The sequence below is a fragment of the Stegostoma tigrinum genome, chromosome 8, assembly GCF_030684315.1.
Source record: "Stegostoma tigrinum isolate sSteTig4 chromosome 8, sSteTig4.hap1, whole genome shotgun sequence".
NCBI classification, from domain to species: Eukaryota; Metazoa; Chordata; class Chondrichthyes; order Orectolobiformes; family Stegostomatidae; genus Stegostoma; species Stegostoma tigrinum.
In genome coordinates, this window is record NC_081361.1 from 86,118,491 (window position 1) to 86,133,094 (window position 14,604).

At 40.8% G+C, this 14,604-nt stretch overlaps 1 protein-coding gene across 7 annotated transcripts in view; it reads left to right on the forward strand.

The window, feature by feature from the left end:
- Positions 1–14,604, forward strand: part of evi5a (ecotropic viral integration site 5a) — a 250,125-nt gene that overhangs the window by 63,849 nt on the left and 171,672 nt on the right. For all 7 annotated transcript variants that reach the window (XM_048539047.2, XM_048539050.2, XM_048539051.2 and 4 more), the window contains 2 exons: positions 1,856–2,045; positions 5,086–5,310. In XM_048539047.2, coding sequence (XP_048395004.2) covers positions 1,856–2,045; positions 5,086–5,310 — 415 coding nt within the window. The remainder of the gene's footprint in view (positions 1–1,855; positions 2,046–5,085; positions 5,311–14,604) is intronic.

A 14,604-nucleotide genomic window follows, 5' to 3' on the forward strand; every position in this document is an offset into this window, starting at 1 on the left:
CGAGTTTTGAGAAGATTTGTAGCTCAGGTTGAGGTTCTGGATGTGAGTTTGCTCGCTGAGTTGGAAGGTTAGTTTTGAGACGTTGCGTCACCGTTCTAGTGAGCCTCCGACGAAGCGCTGGTGTTATATCTTGCTTTCTATTTATCTGTTTAGGTTTCCTTGGGTTGCTGATGTCATTTCCTGCATTGGTGTTGTCATTTCCGGTTCTTTTTCTCAGGGGATGGTAGATTGATTTGGAGCCAATGTCTTTGTTGATGGAGTTCCGGTTGGAAAGCCATGCTTCTAGGAATTCTTGTGCGTGTCTCAGTTTGGCTTGTCCTAGGATGGATGTGTTGTCCCAATCAAAGTGGTGTCCTTCCTCATCTATATGTAAGGATAGGAGTGATAGTGGGTCATGTCGTTTTGTGGCTAGTTGATCATGTCCCCTGAGAAAAAGAACAGGAAATGACATCACCGACGCAGGAAATGACATCACCAACCCAAGGAAACCTAACCAGATAAATCGAAAGCGGGACATAACACCAGCGCTTCGTCGGAGGCTCACTGATGATGTTACCTAGATTGGTGACGAAACGTCTGAAAACTAACCTTCCAGCTCAGCGAGCAAACTCACATCCATCTCCCCTATATCTTTGCTCATTTACTTAACCGACCCATATCTTTTTGTCATTCCTTGTCCTCTGGAAAGTATTGGTAGATTTCTCGTGTTTTTTGTTGTATATCTTTATCACTTCTGGAAATATAATGAGTACTCAAAATGTTTTTAATTCTTTGGTAGATACACAGTGGCATAGTTTGTTTTGAATCTGGTTACCGTATTGTAAATGAGTGTGTCAACAGGGAAGTTCAATGAATGTAAATGCAAGTTTTTTTCCTGTAAAAGTTGCAACAAAAATATTTGCCTTAAATTGTTTTGATTTCGTAAATCAAAATAATAAACTGTACCTGACACACTCTCCTATCAGTAGTTTTACAGCCCTATAATCAAATACACAGGAAGATATTCTAAGAAATAACTGACATTGCTGACAATCGAACTGTCACATTGAGCCTCCACTTCAAAATCTACTCAGCCTCCAAATGTTTTTTTTCTGATTGACTGTGTACCATAACCATTCTAGAACAACATCATTGGAAACAAAAACTCAGGTGATTGAGCTCAAATCTGTTAGTATAGGCCCAGGTAACTCCATCGTTATTCAAGGAGCACAAAAGCTAAGATGCTGCTTGGCCTGCTGTGTTCATCCAGCCCCACACTTTTTGGTATCTTGGATTCTCCAGCATCTGCAGTTCCCATTATCTCCATCTTTATTCAAAATCTCTTTGTAAATTATTTTGCTTGGGCTTACAGCGCTACAGAAGTAATTGAGTAGGAAAATGTATTTTCTTCAGATTTACAGGGCCAAGAATAGAGAGATTTTTATAGTTTAATGAATTACAGAAAAATTGGGAAACAACTCATCAAATTTTTATTACCCTTTTAATGTGACATTCTGCGCTAGTTTAGTTTCTCTGCCTGTTGTCTTCAGTCACTTGAGCATTTGCCAGCATTAAATGACTCTCTCAGGTTAAGGCTATTAGGATTTAAAAGAACAGAAAAGTTGGACACTTCATAGGCAAGACATTGCCACGAAATGTAAAACTGTAGACTTCCCCCACCCCACTTATTGCAGTGGTCTCTTGATCTTATAAAAATTTAATGTCCCTTAACCTTTCACTTTCTCTTGGTAATTAAATCGATTTGTTGAAATGGCAAAATAGACACTTGTCCATAATTTTTATGCATCTCGGCCTTTAGTAGCCTAGTCTGATATTCGCTTCACCTTGATTTAAAAGACTCAATGTTTTTGTGCAGGCTACTGGAGACTGATAGCAAGTCTTTGAAATCTGTAAACGGATCTCGTCGAAATAGCGGATCTTCATTGGTATCCAGTTCTTCTGCTTCAAGTAATCTAAGCCACCTGGAAGAAGATTCCTGGATTCTCTGGGGAAGAATTGTGAATGAGTGGGATGATGTACGGAAAAAGAAAGAGAAACAGATGAGGGTAAGGACCTTATATCAGTGGTTCTGAGGAAGGGTCAGTGGACCCAAAACATTAACTCTGTTTGCTCCTCCACAGTTGCTGCCAGACCTGCTGAGCTTTTCCAGCAACTTTGTTTTTGTTCCTGATTTACAGCATCCGCAGTTCTTTTGGTTTTTATTCTATATAATTCTGTGCTTTGTTTGGAATGTTGAAGGCAGTCGATTTAGGATATCTAAAATGGTCAAAGATTTGAAGTTTAGTGGAAGGGAGCTATTTTCTTTTGTGCCAGACCTTAGGACAAGGGGCACAGTTTTATAATCTGAGCAAGTGCAAACAGAAGTAAACTATTAAGTTACTATTAGAAATTTGGCCTTCTTCCCATGCAAAAGGCTTTGGATTCTGTGGTTGAATTTCCATGACTGAAGTTGACGTAGTTTTGTTAAGGTGAACAACTGAGATGAAGCACTGAGAAAATGGTGTTGAGGTACAGTTTACCCATTATCTGATTTAACTATGAAGTGAGTTTCAACTAAGAGTTTAATGGGCCATCTCTCTTCCATTTCTCTTAAGACGTCAACCAGTAAATCAACCACAAAACCTTGAGCAATTGGAAATTTTAACAGGGAAACGAGTTTACTTATTATCTGATGTTGATATTCATAACGAATGGACAGGAATGTGGAGTTGAGGCCACAAAGAGACCAGCCTTCATTTTATCAATGGCAGGTCAGGCTTGAGCTCCTGTTTCAAATTTTTTTGTTGTATCTGGAAGCAACTTGATTCGGGAGTCTTCTACTTAATAAGGAATGGGAATGATGAATTACAAGGTTTGGAAAAGTTCCAGCTGTAAAAATACTACTATTGAGTTGATGTATTCTGGTTTTGTACCCATTGAACTAACAGTATCAATTTGGGCACAAAGCAGTAAAAGCTTTGAGTTTGCCTCCATTGACTACACTGTGTATTGTAAATTTCCCAATAAGCTTTATGCTAGGGTGTATAGAAAGACAGACGTATTAAGGAACCAGTAAGTAAATTCCATGATCTAGTCCCTAGACTTCCACAAGTATAGTAAATTGCTCTCAATTTCTCATCGAAGTCCAATCTTGTGGTGCTCAATGTAAAATATTTCTTTGAAGAGGAGGAAATCAACTTGTCGATCTAAAGCGACTCTAAAAAACAGACATAAGTTCTCACTGTTGGGAAATTCTAGTTAAGTGCAAACTCAAACAAAAAGTTCATCTCTTGGAGCAATAATAAACTAGGTTTTCAACTTTTAATTTTCTTTTGACAAGAAAAAGTGATTAGTTGCCTACTCACCACCATGCATGAGCAGCTGCTCTGATACTCTGCATAACTGGAGTTTTGATGTCATGGAAGTCTATGTGAAATGCAATTTAGCTTGTTCAAAGATCACAGTCTAACCTATAAATTTGAGTACTAGTTTCTGGGATGTGTGTGTACCAATCCCAAATTACTTTTTGTGAGAATGCTGGTGAGCCATTTTCTAAACATTTCAATTGTTTTGCTAATTGTAATGGACTCCAGGGTTTTGAGCCAATAACAAATAAGGAATGACTATCAAATCTCCACTGCATGCCGTGGTATAATGAGTAACGCTTTTAATTACCAAGTGTTTTAATTTTTTTTCCTAGAAAATAGTTAGTTGACAACTAGGAATGTTGCAAAGTAATAACATTGTTGCTCTGCCAGTGTGATAAAGTAGTTAACTTGATACTGATCCAAATATGGATATGATTGATGTAACTATTTTGTTGAGTTGACTAGAATAATAGACATCAAACAGGATCCAGTTTATTAGTTCAAAATACGAGATAGTAAAATTCTTTAGAAATGCAAGTCAACATTACTTTGGCAATTTAAGGGTGCCTTTTTAATTTAAGGGCAACTTGTTTTGACCCCCATTTGTTTGGTTGATTATTGTACAGTTGGTGGTGTGCCTAGAAGAGATTTTCATTTAAAGTTACTTTGGCTGTCCTCAGAGATATGTACATTTGCTTGGATTTGTGAAGATTAAGCCACAATAATATCTTAATGCTAACATAATCAGCTTCTAAAGGGCAACTGTGGATGGGCAAAAGTTGCTGGCTGGCCAGCAACACCCACATCGTACAAAAGAATTTAAAGAAAAAAAATAGCCAGTATTGTTTCCCTGAAATTATGCATCATTACAGCAAGAATTTGCTCCCAGAATGCTTTTTATTTTCTATGGATGTCTGTAAGCACATTGCAATGAATAATTCAGTTGCTGTGAAGGGGGCAAAAATAGCAGTTCATGTGTGCACAGCAAGATCCTGCAAAAAGTATTTTAATAAATTATCAGATTGGGAGAAATGTTGGCCAGAAGACCTGAAGAACTACTACTTTGGAGTCTGATCCCGAATGGGTGGACAGATGTTTTCATGTTTCATCCTACAGGTTACATTTCTGACAACGCAGCACTCTTTCAGTACTGCACTGAAATGTAAGGTGAGGATATATTTCAGACCTACATTGAGGTTTGAATTCACGACTTTGTCTCAGAACTAAGTATTCTCCCAACCAAGTCAAGCTGACAGAAACTAAGAAAATTCATGCGTTATCTGTTTGGGAATCAGTTGATGTCAGGATAATGGCTTGTGAGTAACCAGTTTATCCAGACCAGGGATTGTTCCAATCTGTCAATATAATGCTGGGTCTGCATCATTCATCCAAGTTGATATCCGTCTCGAAATTAGCACCATTATCATTAATATCAGCATAATTTTCCCAACCTTGTTGGGAAGAATGTTACACTGGCATTCTTTGACAGATATTACAACTTTGGTAGCATTGCATCTTCTAGGAGCTGAAACAATTACCTTTTGTAAAGCGTGTTACTAATACTAGAAAGCTGATCCGCCCATGTGGTTGTAACTTAAAGGACTGTAGATTCTGATACACTACAGTTTCCCTGAAATTATTTCTCTAATTTCTCTCTCTGTGCAACAGCCATGTTAAACAAGCTTCCAATGAAAACCAGCACAAACAGATTTTGAATTTTATTTTCTATACCTTTCAGGAACTTGTTCGAAAAGGGATCCCTCATCATTTTCGAGCTATCGTGTGGCAGCTACTATGCAATGCTCAAAATATGCCTATTAAAGACCAGTATTCGGAGCTATTGAAGATGACCTCGCCTTGTGAAAAACTTATCAGAAGAGACATTGCTCGAACATATCCAGAACATGATTTTTTCAAAGAAAAGGATAGCCTTGGACAAGAGGTTCTATTTAATGTTATGAAGGTAAAGCTGTCACTTAAATGTTGTCATTTACGAAGTACAGCCTCTTGATTATAAGGAGTCTCCCTACATTTGCTCAAATTGCAAATTTATTTTAAAGAAACAAAAAAGGGATGTTGTTGCAACAGTACACAGTTCAAAGATTTGTCCCTCCCCTCGTGGTTAGGAAAAGTACAGCTCAATGCACAGGAAAGTTCCATTGTGTTTGAGGAATGTCTTGACATTATATCCAGAAAAAAACCCTGTGCATCAGTGAGAATTTATATTTTCTGTGTAATTATGGCCATACCTGTTTAAGATTAAAATATCAGTGCTTAAATGTTGCACAGTGATACCTTCACAGAAACTGCGTTCTGATTTGAAACTCATTTGCAGAAGATCTGTCTAGCTGAAAGAGAAAACATGATGCCATTAGTGCACGCTGCATTTAAATCTTAGCTTTGAGGCAGAACACCATATGCAGAACTAAAATATAATTACTGTTTGCTTATTTAACGGGGCAGTAGAGGCTGTGGGGGTAGTGAGATCATTGTCATGAAATTGGAATGGAAACATTTAGAAGTAACACGAACAGTGCATCTGGCCTGCATGATAGACACTGATGTTAGAGTCTGCATCTTTATAGTTAGTCAGCTTGGACTTTAAATACCTGGCAGTTTGTAGAACTTATTTTTTGAGTCATTACTAGTAATTTACTTGCTGAATATTTTAGTTTAGATAGTGAAAGATACCTTGGCAGAAAAAAGCATGTTGCTTAGCTTCTATTGGGATAATTGAGTCTTGGAGTCTGCCTTACAACAGGCATTGCAGAATGCAAAGAATCCCCACAGTGCAGAAAGAGACCATTCGGCCCATCAAGTCTGCACCGACTCTCTGAGGAGCATCTCATTCAGACCCGGTCCCAGCCCCCTACCGTATCCCCATAACTCTGTATTTATCATAGCCAATCCATCCTAACCCGCATATCCCTGGACATTACGGGACAATTTTACATGACAAATCTTGCAACGAATCATAACCTGCACATCTTTGGACTGTGGAAGGAAACTGGGCAGAATGTCTGCGGAGATTTTGCAAAGGCGTACAAGGCTGGAATTGAACCTGGATCTCTGGTGCTGAGAAGCAGCAGTGCCAACCACTGAACCACCATGCCATGCAACCAAATTAAACTTACTGTAGCTAGTGTTTGAAAATGCAGACAATTTCAAAAATATAAATCTACAATGTTTTGTAATTTCTTGTCCTTTATTTTAGATTAGATTAGATTCCCTACAGTGTGGAAACAGGCCCTTCGGCCCAACAAGTCCACACCGCCCCTTAAAGCATCCCACTCAGACCCATCCCCTATAACCCACACACCCCTGAACACTACAGGCAATTTAGCGTGGCCAATCCACCTAGCCTGCACATCTTTGGACTGTGGGAGGAAACCGGAGCACCCAGAGGAAACCTGCGCAGACACAGTGAGAATGTGTGCAAACTGCACACAGACAGTCGCCCGAGGCTGGAATTGAACCCGGGTCCCTGGCACTGAGGCAGCAGTGCTAACCACTGAGCCGCCATGCCATTCTTTATATTGTAGAGCTAGGAATTTTAAGAGTAGAATTCAACATTGGGGAATGCAAAGTATAAATAGTGCATCAGTCAGCTATTGCCTCCAATTATTTTTTGTTAACGAAAATCAGGTAGGCTGAAAAGTAGGTATCAGTACCTGCATGCTGTCATTCCGGATTGTGCAGTACTTTCCTGGCTCTGAAATGAAATGTAATCCAACTGTTTGCCAGGAATTTAGTTGTTTCTATTACTTGAATTGCCTAATTTGGAAAGATCTTTTCTCACATTACAATTTGAAGTAAAAACTTTGTTGAAGAACATTTGAAACTTGTATCATTTTGAAAGTTCACTGAAGATTTTATTGCTGAAGCTTTTGTTCACAAAAACAGAACAAAGCTGATGGAAAGTCTCGTTAATAACAATCTTTTGTAGTTTTTCCAAAAAATAAGCTACATTTACTAAAGTAAGAGATTCTGTACTTAAGAATACATTTAGCTTGCATGCATCAGAACATTAGCAAGAATGCCAATGTAGAGGTGCACAACTTGTTACGTTGTATCAGAAGAGAGTTCTGATTTGTTGGCAAGTGGACTCTGATAGGTGTGGATTTCTGTAATAGTGTAGTATACCCAAAGTTGTGCTAATTTTCATTTCCAATTGTATTGATCTTGCTAAAGTGAGACATAGTCCCATGATTGAGAAAGTGTTTGTGTGAGATTGATCAGATTCATAACAAGGTTATAATGTTTACACTCAAAGACAAATCACTCTGGATGCTGGGAATCTGAAATAGAAGCAGAAATTGGAGAAATTCAGGTCTAATAGCATCTGAGGAAAGAGAAACTGTTAAGGTTTCAAGTCCCAAGATGATATTTCTGAATTGAAGGGGGCTGGGAAATTATGTTCTTTATGCTGTTGACAAAAAAACAAGTGAGTTAGTGGAACAAATAGAGTTATAGATTCATACAGCACGGAAACAGACCCTGCAGTCCGATCGTCCATGCTGACCATGTTTCCCAAACATAGCTAGTTCCGTTTACCGTGTTTGGCCCATATCCTTTTAAACCTTTCTTATTCACATGTACCTGTCTGAATGTTTTTTGAATGTCCTAACTGCATCTGCATCTACCACTTCCTCTGGCAGTTCATTCCACTACCAACCACTTGGTGTGAAAACGTTGCTGTTCAGGTCTCTTTTAAACCTTTCTCCTCTCACCTTTATCAATAGGCCCCCGAGTTTTGGACACCCTTACTCTTGGAAAAAGACCTTAGCCAATCACTTTATCTGTGCCTCCCATTTTTCATAAACCGTAATGAGGTAACCCTTCAACCTCCTACACTTCAATGAAAAAAAGAGCAAGAGAATCTCCTGGTCAGCCTTGATTTGTGTCAAGGTATCCCACTCCCCAAGGCTAACACATAATACTGATTGATCACTGGAATAATCAATCAATCTGCGTGGGTAAGGGAATTAAATAGAACCGTATCTACCCTGGAATTGACGACTGTACAACTGGCACAGTGTTAATTACTCTAGTTTTAGGGGTGTGCTCATCTGGTTTGGCACATAGCAGGATGGGCTTTGGAGGGGGTGAGATGACGTACTTTTAAATTATGAAGGTGCTCAGAAGAGGTGCCAATGATGGGAAAGTAGAGATTGACTTGGATAAATTTTGAAGAGCAAAAGGTACATCATTTCTGCTGATCTTCCAGTTGCTTGCCATTTCAATAAGCTGTCTTGCTCCCATGCCAACATTTCCATCCTGGGCCTATTCAGTGCTCCAGTGAAGCTTAGTGCAAGCTGCAGAAACATCACCTTTTTTTTCCATTTCATCACTTTACAACCTTCAGAACGCAATGCTTGATTTAAACAATTTAAAAACATGAACAATTTCTTCTATCTTCATTACTACTGTTATCATCTCCGTACGTTAGTATGCCAGAATGTGCCATTTCCCTCATCATGCAGTATAAATATTTTTATCTTTTTATATTGGTGTTCTTACGAAATGCAACATGAAATATTTTGACAAAATGTACCATTTCATTGCAATAGTTATACAGATACATTATCTTAATATGGAATGAGATCAATGAGGTGACTTGAAAAAATTAGCCTATGAAGAATTGATAGTGGTCTGGAAAGTGTATAACATTTGTTTTGATCTTTGTGCATTATTTTGCTTTACCTATCTTTGCATTTCTTGCTTTTCTTCCTCTTGAGGACAACTATATTATCGCCTTTCTACTAGCTCACTCCCATCTATTGTCTCTTTTCGATTCATGTTGCATTAGATTAAATGGTCTCTTGCTCTCCTCTGCATGTTGCATCAGCTTTACACCCTAGCACTTTATACCTATTATATCATTCAGGATGCTTCATTTTAAACATACTGCTTCAAGCCACTTGAAACCTTTCTTGGCTAACAGAACAATTCAGAATTCATGTTCAAAACCTATTTTAAACCCCTGGTAAGCTTTTAATTAATTTCATCAAGTATTGCAGCTTTTGTCATGATCATGTTGTTGCATGAGATACAGATTATCTCCATGAGACAGATAAAACTTTACTTTGTGTAAACTTCTCACTGCTGCACAATGCAATTGATAAAATGTTTTTTTTAAAATAATCAGGTTTTAATTTTGAACAAAGTAACATTCTAGTCACACGTGCATTAAGACCATCTGAATTTAATATTGGAAGTGGGAGGAGTGGTCATAGAGTCGCATAGCATGGAAACAGACACTTGAGTCCAACCAGTCCAGGCCAACTATGTTCCCAAACTAAACTAGTCCCACCTGCCTGCGCTTTACACATAATCCCTCCAAGCCTTCGCTATTTATGAACTTAACCAGATGTCTTTTAAATGGTTTAACTGTACCTGCACCTGCCACTTTCTCTGGCATTCCACGCGCAAACCACTCCGTATGGAAAAAGTTGCCCTTCGTGTCCTTTTTAAATCTTCCCCCCCTCACCTGAAAAATGTGCCCCTTTGTTTTGAACTCCCCCACCCGAGGGAAAAGATTGCTGAAGCCATCGTGCGAAAAGAGCTGAAGGAATGCAACCAAAACAGCTGGAAGCTTTGAATAATTGAGGCTGATTGGAAGTCATACTTTTTAAGTGGCAAAAAATTTGCCTTAGGCAGAATTCATATTTCATTCTTACTAGGGAGAGAGAGAAAAAGATGCTAGGTATGTTGGTGACAATAAGAATTTGCAACCATGTGGTGCCCCTAAAAGTGAAAAATATCCCGAGGAGCTTCACAGAAGCCTTCTCAGTCAAACTTCAGTTAAAGATATCCCAGTACTGTCCAAGAGCTGTGTAAGAAATCCTCCAGATTTTCTAACGAAAACCTGTACTGTGGTTATCACTGCTGCTTTTTCTAACACAGCTGTCATTTGGCATCCATGTTGGTAAAGACCTTTTAAGGACCTTCTGATATGTATCTGTAAGAAGACTTCATGATTACTCAGGCAATTGCATATTAATTAAGACCAGCCAACATGATTTGTTGCTGGCAATTGTTTTTACCTCACTTGAGTTCTTTTGGGCAACAGAGAGTTGATAATGACACAATTGATGGACTTCAAAATGTAATTTGGTAAAGTGCCACACAATAGATTTGAGAGCAGTGTTGCAGCCGGTGGAGTAAGACAGACAGTAACAACATGGATGTGAAATTAATTCAGTGAGAGGAACAGAAACTAGTGACTAAGTGTGTTTTTCAGATTGCAGGAAGGCTAAGTGAAATTCTCAGAAGGTTCAGTGTTAGTACTCTTTTTCATGATATTTTGTGTGTATGTATTGTGGACGTGTAGATATAATTGACCAGCACCTTGGTGACAAGGAACAAATTCAAAATTTGTAGATAATGCAATCTGGGAAATAATGTGAACTGTAAGGAGGATGGTATAGAATTTTGAAATGATATAGAGTTGGCAGAAAGGATTGACAAATATCAAATCAAGTTTAAAGCAAATGTATTAAGTTAATTTTGGTACAGAGCAAGCTGAGACAAAATAAAGGTAAAGTTGTCATGAACATAGAACATAACAGCACAGTACAGGCCCTTCGGCCCTCGATGTTATGCCGACCTGTCATACCGATCTGAAGCCCATCTAACCTACACTATTCCATGTACGTCCATATGCTTATCCAATGACGACTTAAATGGACCTAAAGTTGGCGAATCTACTGCCGTTGCAGGCAAAGCGTTCCATTCCCTTACTACTCTCTGAGTAAAGAAACTACCTCTGACATCTGTCCTATATCTTTCACCCCTCAATTTAAAGCTATGCCCCCTCGTGCTCGCCATCACCATCCTAGGAAAAAGGTTCTCCCTATCCACCCTATCTAACCCCCTGATTATTTTATATGTTTCAATTAAGTCACCTCTCAACTTCCTTCTCTCTAATGAAAACAGCCTCAAGTCCCTCAGCCTTTCATCGTAAGACCTTCCCTCCATACCAGGCAACATCCTAGTAAATCTCCTCTGCACCCTCTCCAAAGCTTCCACATCCTTCTTATAATGCGGTGACCAGAACTGTACACAATACTCCAAGTGCGGCCGCACCAGAGTTTTGTACAGCTGCAGCATAACCTCTTGGTTCCAGAACTCAATCCCTCTATTAATAAAAGCTAAAACACTGTATGCCTTCTTAACAGCCCTGTCAACCTGGGTGGCAACTTTGAATGATCTGTGTACACGGACACAGAGATCTCTCTGCTCATCTACACTACCAAGAATCTTACCATTAGCCCTGTACTTTGCCTTCTGGTTACTCCTACCAAAGTGCATCACCTCACACTTGTCTGCATTAAACTCCATTTGCCACCTCTCGGCCCAGCTCTGCACCTTATCTATGACTGTCTGCAACCTACAGCATCCTTCGTCACTATCCACAACTCCACCGACCTTCGTGTTGTCTGCAAATTTACTAACCCATCCTTGTACGCCCTCACCCAGGTCATTTATAAAAATGACAAACAGCAGTGGACCCAACACCGACCCTTGCGGTACGCCACTAGTAACTGGTCTCCAGGATGAGCATTTCCCATCAACTACCACCCTCTGTCTTCTTTCAGCAAGCCAATTTCCGATCCAAACTGCTATATCTCCCACAATTCCATTCCTCCGCATTTTGTACAATAGCCTATTGTGGGGAACCTTATCAAACGCCTTGCTGAAATCCATATACATCACATCAACCAGTTTACTCTCATCTACCTGTTTGGTCACCTCAAAGAACTCAATAAGGTTTGTGAGGCATGACCTTCCCTTCAAAGCCTTTTCCAACACTTGACCAACAACTGAGGTAAGGCTGACTGGTCTATAATTACCAGGGTTGTCTCTACTCCCCTTCTTGAACAGGGGAACCACATTTGCTATCCTCCAGTTGTCTGGCACTATTCCTGTAGACAATGACGAGTGAAAGATCAATGCCAAAGGCTCGGCAGTCTTCTCCCTGGCTTCCCCAGAGGATCCTAGGATAAATCCCATCCGGCCCAGGGGTCTTATCTATCTTCACCCACTGTAGGATTTCTAATAGCTCTTCCTTGTGAACCTTAATCCCACCTAGTCTAGTAGCCTGTATCTCAGTATTCTCCTCAACAACATTGTCGTATTCTAGAGTGCATTCATTTAGTGCTTCCTCTATCTCCTCTGATTCCACACACAACTTACCACTACTATCCTTGATTGGCCCTAATCTTACTTTCGTCATTCTTTTATTCCTTAAATACCTATAGAAAGCCTTAGGGTTTACCCTGATCCTATCCGCCAACAACTTCTCATGTGTCCTCCTGGCTCTTCTGAGCTCTCTCTTTAGGTGTTTCCTGGCTACCTCGTAGCCCTGAAGCGCCCTAACTGAGCCTTCACATCTCATCGTAACATAAGCCACCTTCTTCCTCTTGACCAGAGATTCCACCTCCTTTGTGAACCACGGCTCCCGCGCTCTACATCTTCCTCCCTACCTGACAGGTACATACTTATCTAGGACACAGGAGCTTTTCCTTGAATAAGCTCCACATTTCTAATGTGCCCATCCCCTGCAGTTTCCTTCCCCATCATATGCTCCTTAAATCTTGCCTAATGTCATCATAATTGCCTTTACTCCAGCTATAACTCTTTCCTAGTGGTATACACCTGTCCCTTTCCATCACTGAAGTAAACATAACAGAATTGTGATCGCTATCACCAAAGTGCTCACCTACTTCCAAATCTAACACCTATCCAGGCTCATTACCCAGTTCCAAATCTAATGTGTCTTCGCCCCTTGTTAGCCTATCCACATACTGTGCCAGGAAGCCCTCCTGCACACACCGGACAAAAACTGACCCATCTATAGTACTCGAACTATAGTGTTCCCGGTCAATATTTGGAAAGTTGAAGACCCCCGTGACAACTACCCTATCACTCCTATCGAGAATCATCTTTGCTATCCTTTCCTCTACATCTCTGGAACTATTCGGAGGCCTATAGAAAACTCCCAACAGGGTGACCTCCTTTGCTGTTTCTAACCTCAGCCCATACTACCTCAGTTGACAAGTCCCCAAACATCCTTTCTGCAACTGTAATACTGTCCTTGACCAACAATGCCACGCCTCTGCCCCTTTTACCATCTTCTCTGTTCTTACTGAAACATTTAAATCCCAGAACCTGCAACAACCATTCCTGTCCTTGCTCTATCCATGTCTCCAAAATTGCACCTATGCTGCAAGTTCACCCACCTTATTCCGGATCCTCCTGGCATTGAAGTAGACACACTTCAAACCAACTTCTTGCTTGCCGGTGCCATCTTGCGTCCCTGAAACTTTATTTTGGACCTCTCTACTTTCAACCTTTTCTGTACTCGAACTACAATTTTGGTTCCCATCCCCCTGCTGAATTAGTTTAAACCCACCCGAATAGCCTTAGCAAATTCCCTCCCCCCCTCCCCCCAAGGATATCGGTACCCCTCTGGTTCAGGTGAAGACCATCTTGTTTGTAGAGGTCCCATCTACCCCAGAAAGAGCCCCAATTATCCAAGAATCCAAAACCCTCCCTCCTGCACCATCCTTGTAGCCACGTGTTCAACTCCTCTCTCTCCCTATTCCTCGCCTCACTAGCACGTGGCACGGGCAAGAAACCAAAGACAACAACTCTGTTCGTCCTAGCTCTCAGCTTCCACCCTAGCTCCCTGAAGTTCTGCCTTAAATCCCCATCTCACTTCCTACCTATGTCATTGGTACCAATGTGGACCACAACTTGGGGCTGTTCCCCCTCCCCCCTTAAGGATCCCAAAAACACGATCAGAGACAACACGCACCCTGGCACCTGGGAGGCGACACACCAACCGTGAGACTCTCTCGTCCCCACAGAACCTCCTATCTGTCCCCCTAACTATGGAGTCCCCAATGATTACTGCTCTGCTCCTCTTTCCCCCTTCCCTTCAGAGCAGCAGGGGCAGACTGTGCCAGAGACCTGTGCCCCACTGCTTTCTCCTGGTAAGTGTATGTCTCCCCCCCCCCCCCCCCCTCCCCCCACCAACAACAGTACCCAAAACAGTATACTTATTTTTGAGGGGAATGGCCACAGGGGATCCCTGCACTGCCTGCCGGTTCCCTTTCCATCCCCTGACCGTAACCCATCTGCCTTTTTCTTGTACCTGAGGAATGACTACCTCCCTGTAACTCCTCTCAATAACCCCCTCTGCCTCCCGAATGATCCGAAGCTCATCCAGCTCCAGTTCCCTAACGTGGTT